The sequence below is a fragment of the Cynocephalus volans genome, chromosome 10 (genome assembly GCF_027409185.1).
Source record: "Cynocephalus volans isolate mCynVol1 chromosome 10, mCynVol1.pri, whole genome shotgun sequence".
Taxonomy (NCBI): domain Eukaryota; kingdom Metazoa; phylum Chordata; class Mammalia; order Dermoptera; family Cynocephalidae; genus Cynocephalus; species Cynocephalus volans.
In genome coordinates this window covers 53,424,742-53,445,569 of record NC_084469.1, presented here as the reverse complement: position 1 = coordinate 53,445,569, position 20,828 = coordinate 53,424,742, and the positions used below count along the sequence as shown (strand labels likewise).

Below are 20,828 nucleotides of genomic sequence, written 5' to 3'. Positions count from 1 at the left end.
CTGGAGACCCAGCCATCACATCCACATTCTGTGATGCATGCCTGAGGAAGGAGAAATAGTAGAAGGACAAAAGGGCCTCCCTCCCTGTGAAATAAACTTTATGCAGCCTTCCTGAGAGTCCCACATAATACATTTTGCTAGAATTAAAAAGAAAGTCTAACCTAACTACAAGGAAGTCTGTAAGATGGGGTCTTCTAGCTGGGCACACTGACACCCCAAATAAAACAGGTGTTTTGTTGCTGAAAAAGAGGTGGTGCCTGGATTTGGGAGGGAACTAGCGGTCTTATTGAGAAGCCCAACCTAAACATTTACTAATATTTCAATGGGGAAAGAGTGATGAAAGACAGACGGGAAAGGTAAGTGGAGGGAATCTTAAAAATCCAGCATTACCTGCCAATGTGAAATTCAACTAAAAGTTCGTTTTGGAGAACACTATGCCAACTAATGATGTTAATATGTACATATTTACTGACATAAAGGGAATGTAAGCTCCATATTCATTGATCAATGCCGGGTAACTTAAAGTATTTGGCACATACGTGCTCAATATGTTTGAATTGAAATATCTGAATGACAATGTTAAATAAAAGAGGAAGGTTAAAGCAGTATGTAAAATAATCCAGAATTTTAACATAATCAAATATGTGTGTTAAAAACAAAAAACAAACAAATACTTGAAAATAGAGCTCCCTTATACTGTTTTCAATATATGAAAGTAAGTCCACTTGGCCTCTGTACTGGCCATAAAATCTCAATCCCTCATACAGAACCCATTCTGCCCTAAATTTTCACACCCATTTCCAGGGAACTTTTATTTTCAATGAGTAATATCCCTGGGAATCTAAGTCCTACGGAGAGAGTTTCTCCTGCTAATCCAAAGGGGAATCTCAGAACCCTGGGGGATCTTTACTATCTGGTTGCTCAGTCTTTCCTATATGATCAAAGGAGAGGAAATCTTTGCATTTCTTTTTTGTTTTTGACTAATTTTTACTCATATCATTATAGCACAATTAGTATACATTCCAAAAGGAATGCTAAGTTAAAATATGAAGTTCATAGATTTTTTCCCCCTTTCTTCTTCAGAACAAATTTCCAGATATATAATAACAGAGGACTAACTGAAAGTTTTTCCAAATACATAGTTTTTATAGCATACATTCCAAAAAAGACCCAACATCATCTAAAAAACCAAAAAGATACACCCCTAATCCCTTTCAGTTCTGATCCATATACAAATATATTATCATAATGGCTCTAGAAATGATTATTACTGTGCATATGTCCTGCATTTTTCACTTCATCACAGCCATTTTCCTAATTTTTACAAAGTCTTCACGTGAAACAGAAAGTGCTGTATGATATAGGTTACAAACTAATGTAATGGAGAAATCATGTAGTAAAATGATACAATGAAATAGTTTTCCAACCTAAGTTCTAAGAATGACAGCAATCTTCCAAACAACAAACCCACCAGTGTTAGCATTCCATTTTTGTGGAATGCTAAAAGTGGGAAAAGAAGTCTACCCCAGTGGCATTTACTCCATATCTTATAGTTTTCTCTCAGATTCAGGTCTGAGTGTTTTCTGCAAGGAAAAGTGCCAATATTTCTTACTTTTGTAGAAATGTGTCATACTAGCCAAGTTTGATTTTGCATGTGAAAGTATTAAGTTAAAATATGTAGTTCATAGATTTTCCCCCTTTCTTCAGAACAAATTTCCAGATATACCATAATGAAGGGCTAACTGAAAGTTTTTCCACATATATGGTCTTTATACTAGTTCTTCCCAGTACGTGTACCACTTTAAAATAAATGTTTAAAGAGTGAAAGAAAAAGGAATAAACTCTGACTTAAAGATTTCCAAACTAGTTACATTCATAGGGTTTCTCTTCAGTATGAGTTGCCTGATGCCTAACAAGTTTAGAGCTGTTAATAAATGCTTTCCCACACTGATTACATGTAAAGGGTTTCTCTCCAGTATGAGTTCTTTGATGTACAATAAGTCGAGCACTCAAGCTGAACGTCTTTCCACACTGATTACATTCATACGGTTTCTCTCCAGTATGAGTTCTCTGATGTTGAGTAAGGCATGAACTCTGCCTGAAGGATTTTCCACACTGACTGCATTCATAGGGCTTTTCTCCAGTATGAGTTCTCTGGTGTACAACAAGAACATAACTCTGGCTGAAGGATTTCCCACACTGATTGCATTCATAGGGCTTTTCTCCAGTATGAGTTCTTTGATGCATAACTAGGTGAGAACTGCGGTTGAAAGATTTTCCACAATCATTACATTCATAGGGTTTCTCTCCAGTGTGAGTTCTTTGATGAGCAACAAGCTGAGAGCTCCAGCTGAAGGATTTTCCACACTGATTACATTCAAAGGGTTTTTCTCCTGTGTGAGTTCGCTGATGAGCAACAAGTTTATAACTTTGACTAAAGGATTTCCCACATTGATTGCACTCATAGGGTTTTTCTCCAGTATGAATTCTTTGATGTGCAATAAGTTTGTAACTCTGGATAAATGATTTCCCACATTGATTGCATTCATAGGGCTTCTCACCAGTATGAGTTCTTTGATGTGCAATAAGTTTGTAGCTCTGCCTGAATGACTTTCCACACTGACTGCATTCATAAGGCTTCTCTCCAGTATGAGTTCTCTGATGCACAACAAGGACATAGCTCTGACTAAAGGATTTCCCACACTGATTGCATCTATAAGGCTTCTCTCCAGTATGAGTTCTCTGATGGGAAACAAGGTGTGAGCTCCGGCTGAAGGATTTTCCACATTCATTACATTCATAAGGTTTCTCCCCTGTATGAGTTCTCTGATGTGCAACAAGATGGGAGCTCCAGCTGAAGGATTTCCCACACTGGTTACATTCAAAAGGTTTCTCTTCAGAATGATTTCTCATGTTTTGAGCAAGGGATGAACTCTGAGAGGTTTTACTACATTTATATAGACTTTCTTCAACAGGAATTCTCTGTTGTTCATTATGGGATATGCTGTGGTTCAAAATTTGCCCACATTCCTTAATATCAATGAATCTTCCTCCTGCGTGAATTTTTTCATGTATATTTAGAGGTGTACCATGGCTAAAAGATTGAGCACTGTCACTAAATCTATAGGATTTATCTTTTGTTCGAGTTCTTGTAAACTGAATAAGGTGAATACTCTGAGGGGATTTTCCACATTCATTATTTTCACATAGTTTCTCACTTTCATCAATCTTCTGATGACTGTTTACAACAGAATTATGAGGGAATTTTTTAACATGTAGTGCATGTTTATAAAAATGGGTTCTTACTGGTATCATCGGGGGTGAAAGAAGACTGGAATTCAGACCATTCTTCTCAAGTTCATCAATTTTGCAGACTGTCTCATGAATAAGAGCTTTTCTCTGAGTGAATGCTACTTCGTGAAAAATTCTCTCTTCTTTATCCTGCTGATTATCCAACTGCTCTTTAGAATCATGGACTCCTTCACAGGAAGATAACCAAAGATCATCCCTTGTCAACCTTTCTATCTTCACTCCATGGAATGGTTCTTCATCAAAAACACTCTGCTTGGAAGTTGACTCTGTTCTTCCAAGTGCACTTGCCACGTCTGAAAGAAAGCAAAATAAGACAGGCTACCCCAAAAATGTCAGAGCTGAAATAGTAGAATAAAGCATACAAGAAAGTATACAAAATATATGTGGATTTGTTTTCAGCTATGGACCTATAACCAGGGTTGAGAAAGCAAAAGAGTGGGATGAAGCAGTAAGTACAGAACTACCACAGCCCAATAGTATAACAGGGCATTAAAATGGAACTATTTTAATCATAGTTTTATCTGAAAAAATAAAACTTGAGATGCCAAATACCTGCATATTCAAAAGAAGACCACCTATGCTGAACCTACAGAATCTCAACCCAATTTTGCAATCCTCAGCAAAGAAACAGCGGGTCTTTTCCACCCTCTTTAGTGCTAGACACTTCTGCACTGAAACAGAAATTAGTGTTTACCTTTCTAGAGATTTCTTGAGGCATGAAACTTGCTAACATGGTCTGTATCAGTACGATATAAGCAAACAACACTTGTAAACTCAGGAAAAGGAATGGGGCACTATTACCCTAGTTCCCTAAATATCTTAGGGGCTAATATGGCCCCACAGACTTCTGTGATTCCAACCAAGAGAGAATGGAGGTTTGCTCAGAGGCAAAAGCCTGAGTGGCTACTAGGTCAAGCAATAGAGAGTACACCTGGAAGAAGTGGAGAAGCATAGAGTCCACCAGGAGGTGGGAGATGGAGAAAAATGTGGAATCTTCTATGAAGATTTTTCAAACAAACCTTCTATGCCTGTAGTGATTCCTATGCATGTCTGGTCCTTACCTGGACACATGCATTGGGAAATTCTTTTTATATTCTTCTTCTTGCTCCAACTAACAGTTGTGTCAGGTTGGAAAAGTTGAAGGGGAAAGATATAAAACTTTGGGTGTTCTGGCTGAAGACAAAAGAAAAATCACTGCAGAATCTGATACCAGCCTTTGGCCTTTAGGAACAATGAAAATTGAACAAGTTCAAGCCCAAGAAGTTGTACCTTTTCTACCCTACAAATTAAAATTAATCTTCACTGGGAAATGAAAAGAACAAACCCAGTCTCTGTGTGGCCAAAATCATTCTGGCTGCTGAATCCCACAGCCCTTTAATCAATGGTAATGTGAAATCATTTAGTAGACAGACCTTCGTTAAGAAGAACTGTATTCTTACCCCAAGAGACCATGTCCCTGTGGTTTTCCAGGACCACATCTCTGTCTAGGATCCTCTGAGCAGAGTTCCAAGGGCTCTGTTCCTCCTGAGTGAAGTCCACAGTCACAATTTTGAAGTTCACTCCTTCCTAAAACAGGACACACATTCCTGCTCAGCCAGGCATCATTTCTTTCCAGTGTTCATGGAGGAGGAAAAGTTTGACAGATAGAAGAAGTAAAACCTGCTGACCTTGCAGCTGTCCTGAGACTGTCAGTGTCCAAAGGATTCTAGTCAAGGGGTATAGGTGCCTTATAGGTGAGCCCCTTTGGGTTTTAGATGTTGCATCTGTCTTTACAACCCCAAAGAGTAACATCAGACAAAAACTAATAATTTTCCCTCTTGTCCACCTTAAAGAACATGCTCATTCTGATTTTTGCACTGGTGAACATAGAATTCCCACTCAAGAAGTCCTTCCAAATTCCAAAGAAACTAAAAGAACAGGGGTGGGAAAACTTTTTCTCTCAAAGGCCAGATGGTAAATATTTTAGGGTTTGCAGGCTATATAGTCTCTATCACAACTACTCAACTCTACTACTGTAGCAAGAAAGCAGCCACAGAAAATATATAAACAAATGGGTGTGGCTATGTTACTATAAAACTTTATTTACAAAAACAGGCAGTGGGCCAGATTTGGCTCACAAGCTGTACTTTGTTAATGCCTGAGATACAAGATGAAATGAGGGCCCCAGTGAAAGGTAATATGTACAAGTTAACAGCACTGGATTTAAAAGAAAAGAGTCTCAGGTTTTCTCACCTATAACGAGCATACTCATATATCTGGACTAAAAAATACATCTAATCTAACAATCTGTCTTTTAATGGTAAGTTTATTTCATTTCTATTTATTAAGCTTAATCATAACCAACTCACTGGGTTTTTGAGTGAATTAATTGTGATGATATATGAAAAGCCATGGGCAGAGTTTACTGATGAAACAACAACAGCTGTCAAATTTTACTAGGATTATTAGGCCTGAGAACCCTGACAGCCAACGTGTCCTTTATCCTGAATCTGTAGTTTCCAGATAACAGTTGTTTCTGTCCACACTCAGAGCTGCACACCAGGGCCTTTTAGGAAACATTCACTGTCATTAGGGCCATATATATGGGGTCTCTTGGACTGCCTCCTGTAAGCAGGAAAGGGCCTATCCCAAAACTACAGGAATTCTGATCCAAAAAAGAAGTGCTGAGAGTGACCTGTCCTTACCCAAAGACAACAAGTGCCAGGGAAGTCTAATGCCTCTTGCCACTAAAGCCTCTTTAAATAGACCATGCATTCTTAAGCTGTGGTTCATGAATAGGATACAGGGTCCTCAATCCCATGAAACTATACACAAAATGCTGCTGTATATGCATTTTTCTAAGATAGGGCCCATAAATTTCACCAAAATCTCAAAGTTTTTCATAGTTAGCCTAAAATGGAATTCAGAAATATAATTTGCAAGCTGCCACCTGTGTTGAACATTCAACCTCTAATCTATGCTTGCTTCCTTTTACTAAACACTCCCATTTGCTATAACATAGGTCACTTTAATATGAAGCTCGTTCAAATGTCAAATAAGTAATACTAGACTAGATAGCACCCCCAAGTCCACCACTGCCTATATATTCTCAAAGCCCCATGGACTTATATCATTACACTTTCTTATTATTTGCATAATGGTCATCTTTGTCACTAGGCCATGATCCATGAGGGCAGAGACAGATATTTATAGTTTGCAATTGTAGCGCCAGTGCTTAGCATAGTGTTGATGCGCAGTAGTTATTAAATTTAATTTGGTACATTATTTCAATAAGTGAATCAACAGTATCAATAGACTTTCTAATATATCAAAATAACCCTGGCGCAAATTCTGATTCAAGTCCTCTCCTCACCTGAACCTCACAAAGTGTATCACATACTCATATGAAAAAGTCCTTCAATGTGTAGATACTGGCTTTTCTGGACCACTATCCCGCTTATTCTGTTCTTCCTTTCACATGACCCAAACTCCCCACACCCCAAAACTTCTTCCCAAACTCTTCGACTGTGCCCTCAAAACTCATCTTCTATAAAAATGAAATACTACACCGTCAACATCCCTGTGTTAATGGAGACCTACACTTCCCCTGAGAACTCCCCTCCTCCTCAGTCCTCATGGGCTGAGCATGGTCATGATCTTCCATCCCAGGGATCTCAGCATCAAAGAGCAGGGAGGGTGTGTCTTCTCTGTCACACTGAAATTTCATGCCATTTACCTCACTTCTAGGAGCTCTGTCTTACCAACCTCCTGAACACCACCACTCCCATCCACTGAAGACTTATTTGTACCTAGGATTTATCCTCTAATACAAGATTTTGTATTGTTTCATCTTGCCTTGTCCATAGCATCCACTTATATAGTCAGCCAATAATATAAAAATAACTGACTTTAATGAAGCACTTAAGAACTTTCACGCAGTACCAGTGTGGCCTCAGGGAGTGTGCTAACATGTCACATGGATTATCATTCATTTAATTCTCACAAGGCTCCTGTGAGAAAATACAATGAGCAGCACCATTTTCTATACAGTAAACAAAAAAGCTGGAGAGAGTAAGACGCATGCCTGTGGTTGGTAGGCGGAATGAAACCTCAACTTTGCACTTCAGAGACTGTGTTCTCAGTTTTCAATTCACATGGCTAGCCCTATTCTCATATCCTGGAACTGCTCCTCAGCAGCCCACTCTTCGGGTGATACCCCAGATCTTGAAATCACAATAAAGTACTCCACCTTTTGAATCACACATATAACACTGCTCACACTTTGATGACAACATCAGATTACTCCACTCTAATTCTGCAATTAATCTTATTCTTCAATGGTTTGGGGCCATTACACTATCGAAATGTCTACTTTTACCATCTACCGGTCTGTATTCTTTTCTTCTCTATTTAGTGGCCTCTTCAGCTTTTCCATCTTAATTATTCAGTTTAGAATCCATAGATCATTTTAACCTACTTAATATATTCTTGAAATCTTCCAAATATTCCCTTGACCTATGGAGCTTCCATTCCATAGGAAGTGGTCCTGTCAAATTACAAAAACTAAATAAATTCGATCATCAATCTGCTATCTACGGAAAATGGGTACAAAATGCCACTGGGGGGAAAAAAACACAAAAGCAGCTGATAGAGTATTATAAATTAACAGTCACTATCTCCAAATGATCCTTTCAGACTGACCAGCAACCCTCTTTCTTACAATGGCTCGACTTATGATTTTACTTTACAACGGGAGGAAAGCAATATGCACTCAGTAGAAACCAGACTTCAAATTTTGAATATTGATCTTTTCCTGGGCTAGAGATATGCAGTATGATACTTTTACATGAGATATTCAACACTTTATTGTAAAATAGAATTTGTGTTAGATAATTTTCCCAACTGCAGGCATGTTTAAGGTAGCCTAGGCTAAGCTATGATATTCGGTAGGTTAGGTGTATTAACTGTATTTTTGATTCCAATATTTTCACCTTATGATGGGTTTAATGGGACAGCATAAGTCAAGGAGCACCTGTATTCCTATGTGGTGGCTTGCTCTCTCTTAATCCAAAATTACTATTTTAAGCCTTTTCCATCCTTGTCAAACATCTCTCCATTCCAGTTCCCACCCTCACACTCATATGATCTTCCACAAAAAAAAAAATCCAAGCTTCCCTCAACCTCACTCTTCCTATATGAATCCTTCTCCTCATATAGAGCCAATTTATTCACAAATGTTCTAAATTAATTCCTCTGGTGCTAACCAAGGACTCTGCCTTATAGTTTATCTCTTCTGTCTCCTGATAATTAACTTCTTTTTCATCACTAACTCCTTCCTGTAACCACTTAGAATCAAATCTTTTCAATAACTAAAAAAGAAAAAAAACAAAAACAAAGGTCCCTCAATCTCAAATTCCCTTTGCAGCTCCCATTCTCTTCAGTCTTACACATAATAACCAAATTTCTTAGAGAAGGTGTCCACTCTTCTCCATTTCTTCACTTTCTACTCACTTCCCAGCTCACTTCAATCTGGCTTCTGCCACCAACCAGCCATGCACGCTACTCAATGTAAAGAAAGAAGCCTTGCCCAACTTACCTGGGATGGGATGGCCAGTGACCCAGGATCTTCTCCCTCCATCTTGACAATAATCTCTTGAGGAAGGAGAGAGTCCTAAAAAAGCAAAACAGATGAGAAAAAGGAAAATAATCAGGGAGATAAGTCACAGCTCAAAACTCCCTCTTTGAGTAGGCTAGGATTGGACATACCACCTGTTTTAACACATCCCGCCTACTAACCTTTTGCCCCTCCCTCATTGGTAAGCTCAAGCTAGCCAGGTGAAGAAAGAGGGGACCACCTGGAGGAGCACTGAGGCCCCATACATGGGCATGAGGTTTTTGTGGATCTTTCAGACCAGCCCCACTGCTAGCTGAATGCAGCGGAGTGACACCTGCCACTATGTGGAGCAAAAGAACTGACCAGCAGGGCCCTGCCTAAATTTCTGGATCACTAAATTGTAAGAAAATAAAATAGAATACAGCATGACCAAAGCCAGCATCATAAAGGAAAAAAATCAACAAATTAACTTCATAGAATACTTAGCAAAAAGTCCCTCCAATAAAGGCGCCCTGAATAAGAATCTATACTAAGACATCTTCCACATCAGTAAGAAAAGAAAAAGGTAGCCTCATCAGAAAAATAGACAAAGGAAAATGCACATGTAACTCGACTATGAAGAAATAAAATGACCAGTGACTATATAAAAAGATGCTCACCTTTTAAAATAAAATAAACCGAGTATCTATTTCTACACCTATTTATCTCTCTATATAAGGGTACTTCAAAAAGTTCATGGAAAAATAGAATTAAAAGAAAATACAGATCCTTCCATGAACTTTTTGAAGACCCCTCATATTAGATATAATAAACTCATACTGATACTTCCAATTACAATTCAACAACACATTTTATTCTAGCCTTCCTGCTTTCCTTCTCTGGCTCCCATTATCCTCTTTATGTTTACTTATATGCACAAACACTTGCATGTAACCAATATCTCAACCACATGGAGCGTTTCTTCTGTCTATTGATGACTCCTTCCCTGGGGACCCACTGGTCAAGAGCTTCAAATGCTCTTAATGGAAGTTTACAATGGTACAATCTTCTTGAATTCAAGATGTATATAGTTAAATGATGTTTTGTTTTGAAATAGTTTAAGACTTAACAGACGTTGCAAAAATAGAATAGAGAGTTCCTATGTATGCTTCACTCAGTTTCCCTCGATGATAGTATCACACATAACCACAGTGCCTTGTCAAAACAAGAAAATTGACATTACTAAAATACTAATTCAGGTACAAACTTTATTTAGATTTCATAAGTTTTTATGTACAGTCTTTGGTTTTCTTTCTTTTTTTTAATGACAATTTTTTTTAATGTAATGTAATATCCATTAGATCTACTTGTAAGTATTTACCCTTAGGAAAGAACAGCTAAATGTATCAACAAAAAATCTCATTTAAGAGCTACATTATCATAGCCAAAATGGAGGAAGGGATTAAATGTCCATTAGTAAGCCTGATTAAGTAAATTACATTTCATACAGACAACTGAATACTATTTAGCAGCCAAGAGAAAAAGAGATAGGTTTGCATATACAACTACAGTAGTCCCTTCTTATCCACAGTTGCACTTTCCGAGGTACCCACAGTCAACTGTGGTCCGAAAATATTAAATGGAAAATTCCAGAAATAATTCATAAATTTTATAATTAATTTCATAATTAAGCACTATTCTGAGTAGCCTAATGAAATCTCATGCATTCCCACTCTGCCTGCTCGGGATGTGAATCACCCGTGTCCAGAATCTCTACCCTACAGATGCTACCCACCATCAGCCATCAACATCGTCTGCTCCTGAAATCCATCCACATCGTCACGTCTTGATGATCAAGGATCTCCCAAAGCAAATGATCCTCCTCCTGACGTATGCTCAGAAGATCAATCGTAGCCTAAAGCTACATCGCAATGCCTATGTCATTCACCTCACTCCTCACCACTAGGCATTTTATTGTCTCACATCATCACAGGAAGGGTGAGCACAGTTCAGTAAGATATTCCGAGAGAGAAAGAGAGACCACAATCCACATAAGTTTTATTACAGTATATTGTTAATAATTGTTCTGTTCTATTATTAGTTATTGTTAATCTCTTACTGTGCCTAATTTATAAATTAAACTTTATCGTAGGTATGTATGTATAGGAAAAAACAGTATAAATAGGGTTCAATATCATCCATGGTTTTAGGCATCCACTAGGGGTCTTGGATCATATCCCCTATGATAAGAGAGGACTACTGTAAATGACAGGAAGATGTGTCCATAATAAATTGTTGAGGGAAAAAATTAAGAAAAATAGTCTAGAGAAGATAAATATATTTTTACAAAATATAAACATGCACAGAAAAGTCTGGAAGGACATTCTCAAAAGCAGTTATTTTTTGAAGTGGTAGAATTGAGGATCAGGTTCATTGTCTATGTTTTAATATTATATCCATTTTTCCAATAGCATTTATTTTCTTTAATTAAACATTCAGAAACCAGTTAAGTGTTTCCCTCTTTATAAATCACCTTGCAACAAGATCATTCCTCTGTACTGTCCTTTGTTTTGTTTTGTTTTGTTTTTTCTACATGGTATAAGAATTCACATAACTGTCAACTGGCAGTCCATTTGAGTATATACACGGGGTCTTCAAAAAGTTCATGGAAAGATTCATATTATCTTTAATTCTATTTTTCCACAAACTTTTTGAAGTACCCTTATACTTTGCTCCAACACAAATTTTCAAATAGTGAAAAACAAGTACTGCTGATTCTCGACTATTCCTCAATTATTTAGAAGCCTCTGAATCAGAAACTAAAAGTAAACAAAGTATGGTACTTTCTCATAGTTGTGTCAGTTTTCCCCTTACCAACTCAGAGATAATTTCACTTTTGCAGTAGGAAGGGTTATTAAAAATGGCTAGCATTAATGTACGTAAAGACAGGAAAGGATTTCACCAAAACTAAAAACACCTCTGTATCTTTACTGGTCAGGTACTGAGGTTAACAACAAGGAGTCAAAGAGCTGGAGCTATCACAATGTAAAGAAGACTCAATGAAAAAGCTTAGGTACTGAGTTACTTACATTATTACCAAACACAAACACCAGGACAGTTAAACTGCCTTAAAAGTGCTACATGTGCATTACAAAATAGCCCAAAACATCAAAGAACAAAAACAAAATTCATGATGCCAAAATAACAAAACTGCAGATGGTCCAAGGGAGCTACAAGACAAGCTTTGACCCCAAACTGCTAATGGACTTGGCCCATCCACATTATGGAAACACATCCTCAAAGAGAAATCACATTCCTCATACACAAGAATGCCAACATGTCTTCTCTTGCTACGGAACTGTTTGATATTGAATTCTAACAACTTAAAAGGCAGATGTTAACTAACCCTATAATAAAAATATCTGGGAAACGAGAAAATATTCTCAAGAAAGGAAAATTTATAAACACTACCCTGTATTTTAAACTATTACACAGTTTTCGTTATTATTATTTTTTTTAGAAACAGCTGAGTTAAGGAACAATACCAGGAATTGACAAGCTTAATGTTTCTCACTCAGCAGGTACTTGCAGAAACAAAAACTCCAAAATGTTCTTCGTCTGCCACAACTACTACAACAATTTTACTTGGAGAATACGGTTGCAACTTCTCTTTAATGAAAACCATTTTCAATACTTTTTCATTTAAAAGTTTTCACAAGAAAACAAATGGGAGATGAGCTCTCCTCACAGCAGACTTTGTATGAAATGTCCTTCCTTGCCCCCACCCCTGCAGTCCACTCTATCACCTCACTCTGCTTTTACTTCTTCACATCACATACCTTTGATTTTTTATCCAACTCTTCCACTAGAGTGGGCTTTGTAAGAAGTGAAATCTGTCTGTCCTGTTTACCACGGTTTCACTGTGCTTTAATTGCTAGACGCATAGTAGGCACTTCATAAATGTATGTTGACTATAAAATGACCACTAAGAGAAGGGACATGGAATGCTCTACCTGAGCCGTCACATACACAATCGATGTTGAGCTCAAGTCCCTCCTCTGGTTAAAGGAAACCTCTGTCAGGTGCACTTCTCAGAATATTCAAAGCATCAGCCCCCAGAACCAACTCCCACCCACCTTACTCTCACAAACTAAATGCTCAAAAACCAGCTTGTCACAACAGCATGTGTGTACACACACAGACACCCACTTACTTTCTCCTTAGCTTCTATGCACTTTGGATTACTGACCATTTTAGAAATCTCCTGTATTTACATCTTAGCTTCTGAAGGTTCCTTCAGATAATTTCATCTATCATTTGCCTAGTATTTTTAATAATACATACGGTACTTCAACTTAGAATATCTCACAAAATCATCCAAACTTTTTAAAAGAAAGTAGTGATATGTATATTTCACCAATGTAGAAATTAATGGTAATAAAATTTATTAAACTCATTTAAGTCCACTGATCGCCTGATACAAACTTCTCCCCTTTCCACTGTCCCACCTGTTATATTCTGTCTGATCATTCAAGACCCAGATCAAATGCCACTTCCTCCGGGAAGTGTTAACAGATAGCACAAAGCCCCATCTCTTCTTCCCTCAGGATTTCTTAGCTGTTTTTATTGGACCTTTGCTGTACCAATTAAAATTATTCTCCTCATGTTACTCTCATCTCTGTATCTCTCTCTGGGGTCATGAAACCTAATACCATAAAGAACTATTTATTTATCATCTTTGTATTCTCCTCAGTATTAAGTAGGAGCACAATAAGATTAATAGGAGTAGAGATATGTGCAGAGTTTGGGACATATGAAAGGAATTTAAAGTTTTTACCCCACTCTCTGTGTGTTCTGTGCTCGAATCACTTCTCTATGTCATGAAGGAGCATCTTCCTTTTTCTTTGCACAAGTTACAGAATGGGAACAGGAATTAGACTGTTGACTTCCACAGAGAGAAGAGATGTGGGCAGAAGATAACCATTCCCTCTGTGACATGGGTAGGGCCACGTGTGACCCAAAGCAGAGGAACAGAGACAAGCAGAGCCATTACATAGTGACCTGTCCACTTCACAGTGAGCCAGTGGTCAAATCAGACCTAGGGCTACTTGCTATTTGCTCACTTGTAAATAGAGATGACTAAATATACCTTTCCCAAACTGAGGCATTCTTGTGGCAATAAAACAAAGTTTTTAATCAAACCACAAAACTATTACCAAACTCAATTCATGGAGCTTTGCCTTTGGGGTGTGCAGGCAGGGAAGCTTTCACAACTGTGAGGAGGTTCAGAATACACAGGCAACACACAGGGAGACTTGTCCTCCATGGTGTCTTTATGTCTTTTATTTCCCATGGGAGATGTAAGGCAGAGCTCATATTTCAGCTCAAGGGATGAGACAGAAACAGTACCATGGGAAGGCCCTGAAGCTTCTTAATCACCAATTCTAGAGGGCATAAAACCAACCACCCCAAACTACAAAGCTGGAAGATTCCCCTGCCTGGTTTTCTCAGAGATCCTCCTGACCAGAGGGTCCCTTTAGTTCTCACACATGTGAAAATTCTCTCCCACCCCACACCATCATCCATAAATAATGCTCAATTTCCTCAAATAAACAGAATAGACCCTCCTCCACAGGGCAACCAACAACCTGCATGGCTCTGAGTGTGGAGATTGACAGTAGGTGGGCAAGGTTCTACCATCTCCTTGGCAGGATGCTTGGTCTCGGTTCCTGAAGGCAGGTGGGGCTCAAGGCCTTCCCTGGCCCAGCTACTTCCAGGTGTATGAGCCACTGAAAGCCCTCAGGTGATGTCCCAGACAGTTTCCTCCTAGGTCAGCTCACTGGACGTATGGCCTTCATTAAAAGCCAAGCCAAGGCTTGGGCCCCCTAGACTTCTTCCTCCCTGCTAGGGCTCTCATATCCTTCAAGTCCAAATCGAGGACCTGTGCATCTGCTGATAACAATTAAAATTAACAAGAGAACATTCAGAGAAGAGAAGTGTGGTAGCCAGCCTCCAACGTGGCCCCCAATGACCCCTGCCTTCCAGCATTCACATCCTTGTGTAGTCCTTGCCCTCATGGTACCACGAGGGTCTTTGTGACCACAGAATACAGAGGAAGTGATGGTGTGTTACTTCTGAGATCAGATGATAAAAGACACCGTAGCTTCTGTCTTGATTGTGCTCAGTTAATCGCTCCTGCGCTCGCTCTCTCGGTCTCTCTCTCTCGCGCTCTCTCTCTCTTTCCCCTTCCCTCCCTGCCTCCCTTTCCCTCTCCTTCTTCCTCTCTCTCTCTCTCTCTCTGATCATTTGTTTTGGGAGAAATCAGCTGCTATGTATAAGCAGCCCTGGAGAGAGGGCTGTGTGGTATACAACTGAGGCCTGCTACCAACAGCCACATGAGTGAGTTTGCAAGCAGATCTTCCCACCCAGCAAGGCCTTCAGAAGGCAGCAGCCCCAGCCAGCAACTTCACTGCAACCTCATCAGGGACCCCAGCTAAGCCGGCCCAGGATTCCTGACCCTAGAAGAAACTGTGACAAAATAAATGTCGGTTGTTTTCAGCTGCTAAGTTTTGGGGTACGCAATAATAGAAAACTAATACAAGAAGGAGAATGTTTCTGCTTTTCCAATGCAGACTTGGAAAACAGAAGAAGCGTATTTCTTGCTATTAAGAACTAAGTCATGCAGGGCAGGGCTATCTGCTTCAGCTTTCTCCCCAGTGCCTCACACTGGGCCTTACACTGGTTGGACAACTGACAAATATGTGATGAAAGTGGTATTATAGTGTACAGACTGCTAACTCAGTTGTCTAACAGAAGATAATGGCAGAAGGACCATTAAGATTCCTAGAAAACACCTAAAGTCACTAGCTTAAATTAGAATACCAATGGTCACATCAAAACACATTTTACCTGTAGTTTTGATAAATAAATGTAAGCTTATATTTGCATAATTCCCTCTAAAACTCTTGCACATGTGTACAAGGAATCATATACAAAAACATTTACAGCAAAGCTATTTGTAACAGCAAAAAAAGGTAACACTAAATACCTATTAACAATAAACCCATAAAACTTGTGGCATATTTAGAAGTTTAAATCTGAGCACTAGATGTGCGCAGTGGTACTGGGATATCACCACTCCGAGACCCTCATAGTGGACAGATAGGGAATATATGTGTGTACATCTGTACATGCATGTGCACACACATACATAAAATACACGCAGGCACACATCGCTACATATTTCCACGTCTATGTATACCTGAAACCATGAGCCCACATCAATACCTCCAATTCCCACTGAACACCACAGAGTTCATTCTAGTGTCCTCTTTCCAAATCTGTACCTCTCTGCTTTGGCTGGTGAGATGCCTGCCTCCCATTCCCATATTACATTTACTGATCTGATCAACTTCTCTATAAATAACTAATCTCCCATCCACTCCACATCCTCTCCCACACATGCTCTCCCCAGCCCATGTGCTCTGCCACCCCACACTAGGCCACCCCCTGCCAAGGGCCCTCCTCACCTTGTTAGGGTTCTGACTCCCCAGGTCAGGCCATCCTATCATGTGGATGCCCTCTACATCCTGCTTGGCTCTGATACGCCACGGGCTACCTTCACACGTGGATGCCCTCAACCTGCTCCAGCTCTGACATGCCACGCCAGGCTGTGCCCCCCCCAGCCCCAACCCAGGTGCACTTCCCACCCTGCTCTGGCTCTGACACCCCATGCTGGACCACCCTAGCATGGATACCTGCTCTTGCACCTGGGCTCTGACTGCCCACTTTGGGTCACCCCTCAGTATATATCTTTCTCACTGTTCTGGCCCCGTCACCCCACACCAGATCCCCCTCCCCCATATGGATACTGGCCTCACCCCACTTGGGCTCTGACTCCCAGTGCCGCCCTCCATCCTGCAATGTGGATATCCTCCTTATCCCACTGAGTCACTGACACCCCCACACGTGGACACCCTCCTCACCCAGATCAGACCATGACACCCCACAGCAGGTGGCCCTCCTCTCTGTCCCACCTAATGGCTTCAGGACTGAATTGTTCAGCAAGGGGAAAGGGAAGCTTAATTTAACATTTTTATGAGATTAAATGTTTTCAAAGAATATTTGCTGTTGGAAAATGCTTTGTTAATTTTTAACTTTAAAATGCACTATTAAAAAGCACAAAAATACAGATAAGTAAATGACTTGTGAAGTAACTTCCAGGATAATCTTTAACTGGCATGTGTATAGTCTTCTAACATATTTTCTGTATACACACACTATACCTCTTTCTAAGAAGGTGGTGATTTTTAAATGCTATTTACTTAACAGAGATCATAAATAATTGTTTCTGTCATTAAATATCATATCAGTTTCAATGGCTACAGTATATTCCACTTCATATTCTTACCATAATTCATTTAACTCTGCTCTTAACATTTGACTATCCATAATTCATCACACACTTAATATATTTCTAATTGTTCATTCTCAAACAAAGCTGTGAATTACTGGCCAAAGGGGAATCAGTATTCTAAGAGCTTTTGATTCAGGATGCCAAATTCCTCCCAGAAAGTGTTATCTGGGCCAAAAATGTAAAAATGCAGCAGAGATTCATAAAATATATTAATGTATAAGTGTTAGAAGCCTCCTGGCAATGAGGGACCAAAAGCCCCTAAAATGCTGCAAAGAGAGCTGGGAGAGTGCCAGCCTCCCAAGCCCAGGGGCTCAGGCTGTGAGGCTTGGTTGGGAGCCAGCTTTGGGGCTCTCAGGGGAAGGGCAGCTCCACTCACCTGCATGTAGTCCTTCAGGGCCCCGGGGGGCTTCTCATCCTGTTCTTCCATGCTCTCCTTCAGGCAAGGCAGGATGCTGAGGTCCTGAGCTGCAGTGAGAGAAGAAACTCTGGGTACATCACACTCGTGCAGGTCCCCTGGCATTGATCTGCCCCCCACCCCTCAACTCCCCAATGGATTAGTCTCTGCTCCCAGAATGCATTCCTCACAGCAAGTGTGCTTCTAGAGGCTCCTGCCCAGATGCCTGCCCAAATACCTGTGTACACACCAAGAGTTCCTCATTCCCTCTCCCAAGCCAAGCCTCTACAGTTCCAACCTGGTTACTCCACCATCTTGGGCCCCTAGACCACCTACCTGTAAGCCTACCTCATGCCCACACAGGCCTTCTACCCACCACTAAAATATGCAGCACCAATCAGTGGAGCTATTCCACTGGGTCCGGGGATCACATATGGCACATCAGGTACTCCCCAGTGTGCACCCCTCCTCATCCCCCCCAACCTGAATCTGCAGCCCCAAACCAGCACCTCTTCCTAGGGCCAGCAGCAGGGCTCTGGGACTGATGGCCCAAAGTCAACTAAATGCATGAAGCTAGTGGCAGAGCCCCATCCCTCCTAGGAACTGATTCAGTAATTAAGACCAATCCTACCCTTCCATCAGCCAGGCCTATCCCTTCAGCTACCCAGCTGCAGATCACCTCCCACTTCCTGCTCAAATAGCCAAGTAGCGCATGCACAGAGCTCAGATGCACCCAAGTCGCAGTCCCTCCGCTGGCCTCCACCACAACAGCACCAGCCCAGATTCCCACCTCGACACCCTTAATTTGTCGATCTTACCTAGTCCCTTCACCAACTTGGGTGTCCTCAGGCCTGAAACTGCAAGAGCCTGCATATATATGTCTGGGGGCCTCCAAAAGACACCAACACATGCCAGACAAAGGCAGCACCTTCCAAGCCCAGAATCTGTATCTCAGTAGCTCTGCTGTCTTTGTACCAACTAGAGGTTTTGGGGCGTGAGACTACCACTGGAAAATACCACCCTGTGCATCCCACCCCGTGCCCTCTTACCCACCACCCTGCCCCAACCAGATTCTCACTCAAACAGCACAGTGTGAGTTCACAATGTAGCTTCACCCTGAAACTGCACCAAAACTCAGTTTCCTCCACCAACCTCCACAGACCCCTACTTGAGCTGCACCTGGCCAGATTCCTGCCCAAACACCTTCCTGGGCACCTGCAGCTCAGGGACATCTGTCTCTCCACCAACCGGGGCATCATCAGGCTGTGATCAAAGCACTATTGCACAAAACTCCAGCATCCTCTGTCTAAAACCCACCACCAGCCTCTTGTTTCCCACCTAGATACCTGTGTGTGTGTACAGAGCATGCTGGAGCAGCCTTACCTTCTGCAACCCAGAATCTGCATCTGCTCCCTCCACCCATCTGGCCATCCTCAGGCAGTACAAGGGTCCTAGTACTGACCAGGCCTCCCCACTCAGCCCAAATGCCAGCACATGTGCAGAGTGCAGCTGCAGCAGTCCTGTGCCTCCTAAGACCGAAGCCTGCATATCCAAACTGGGGCTCCCAGGCCTCTAAACCAGCAGCCACTACACATAGGCCACCCACCCAGGCTCCCTCCTTTTACTGGCACACCCACAGAGCCGGTTCACATTGAAAAACTGCATCCAGGACCACAGCCCTCTGCCAGTCTGGGGGTCTTGTGCAGTCCCTGCTACTGAGATAAGAATCTACATCCCCCATTCCACTCAACTTACCTGGAACACCTCAGACATTCACAAGCCACTGCACAGGTTCTGGGGTCACCTGCTCCACTACTTGCATGAGCCAGAACACCAGAGCATTTAAACAGTATCCCCAGCACTGAGATCCAGAACCAGACCCAGGACGTGGGCACTTGTCAGCTTGGGAGTTCTCAACCCATGACAGAGCAGCATCCATGGGAACCGGGCCTTTGGCCTTCTCCTGCCCAAATATGAGGATCTGGATGTCATGCAGAGTCAGCCCCTTCCAGGCCCAAATCTGCAGCCCAGACTCTGTCGCTCTACCAAGCAGGGCATTCTCATGCCTGCAAGCAGAGTTGCCCAAGCAAAGGTCCCAGGAACACCTGCTTCATTATGATGCTGGTAACATCCTGCTTTCTCCCCAAACGGCTGTCAATTTGATGGCAGCTGTTGCATCTCTGTCCTTCCTGGGCTCAGATTCTGTGCCTCCAACCCAGCGTCTACTCCAAACTTTAATGCCCTAGGGCTCTATACTATCCTACGTGGATCCCAGGATTATTAAGCCAAGTTCCTGCTTCCCATTCAGAAACACCGAACTTGTGCAGGGAGCAATCTGCCCAGAATCCGCCTCTAGGTCCTGGTACCCTCCTTCAGCCTGGGAGTTTTCTATCAGTGATTTCCACTGAGTGTTCGCTAAAGCAACACTGCCCCTCCTGGGGCAAGAATTTGCAACTCCAACCTGGTCTCTCCACCGACCAGAGCGTCTCCTGGCCTGCAAGAAGAGCGGTATCTGCTGCAGGGTCCCAGAGCCACCTGTCCAGAATCTCACCTCCCGCCTGGTGCTTCCTACCCAAATGCCTGCTCGAAAGTATAGGGACAGTGGCACAACCCCACTCCTCCAGCAACCAGAATCTGCAACTGAGTCAACTGCCTCAAACTGCACGTCCTCGGGCCCTCCACTAAATAGGCCCAGCATTGGAGGAGGGGGGTTCTCAGTATCTCCCTTACATCAACGCATTCACCCTCTCCTCCACCAACCTGAGCATCCTCAGGCCCCAGACAAGAGCACCACCCGACCAAGAAACCAGGCATGCGCACAGGGCACAGTCGCGGAATCTACAGCTGCCTCAGTATCTCCACCAACCCGAGTCTAAAGCTCCGGCCGCGCAGACGCCAGGTCGCTCACCCATACTCACCGCCTCTTCCAGCTTCCCTCCTAGCCGCTACGCATGCGCTAATCGGACACCCAGCACCACCACCACCACCCCCACCCCACCAACCTGGGCGTCCACGGGCCAACAGCCCAGGCCAGGCCTGTCACTGCCTCAAAATGCCCGACACGGCCATGCGGCAGGACGAACTCGGGGTTGAGCAAACCCCTGCCCCGATTCTGTAGCAGGTCTGACTCGGTT

At 41.9% G+C, this 20,828-nt stretch overlaps 1 protein-coding gene across 1 annotated transcript; it reads right to left on the bottom strand.

Moving 5' to 3' along the window:
* Nucleotides 1–1,110: 1,110 nt before the first annotated feature.
* ZNF180 (zinc finger protein 180) lies at nt 1,111–20,768 on the bottom strand. The gene is made up of 5 exons (XM_063110760.1): nt 20,697–20,768; nt 17,677–17,765; nt 8,888–8,962; nt 4,752–4,878; nt 1,111–3,605 (listed from the first exon to the last, which is right to left on the bottom strand). Exons 2-5 carry the CDS (start codon nt 17,725–17,727, stop codon nt 1,864–1,866), a joined length of 1,995 nt encoding a protein of 664 aa, XP_062966830.1. The 5' UTR covers nt 17,728–17,765; nt 20,697–20,768; the 3' UTR covers nt 1,111–1,863.
* Nucleotides 20,769–20,828: the final 60 nt, after the last annotated feature.

What these genes read in the sequence shown, in the direction of transcription:
- ZNF180 (XM_063110760.1), bottom strand. Translation starts at nt 17,727, where the DNA reads ATGGAAGAACAGGATGAGAAGCCCCCCGGGGCCCTGAAGGACTACATG. An exon ending in CCCTGAAGGACTACATGCAG is followed by an intron (nt 8,963 to 17,676) that starts GTGAGTGGAGCT and finishes TTGCTTTTTTAG; the next exon opens with GACTCTCTCCTTCCTCAAGA. An exon ending in CACTGGCCATCCCATCCCAG is followed by an intron (nt 4,879 to 8,887) that starts GTAAGTTGGGCA and finishes GTCCTGTTTTAG; the next exon opens with GAAGGAGTGAACTTCAAAAT.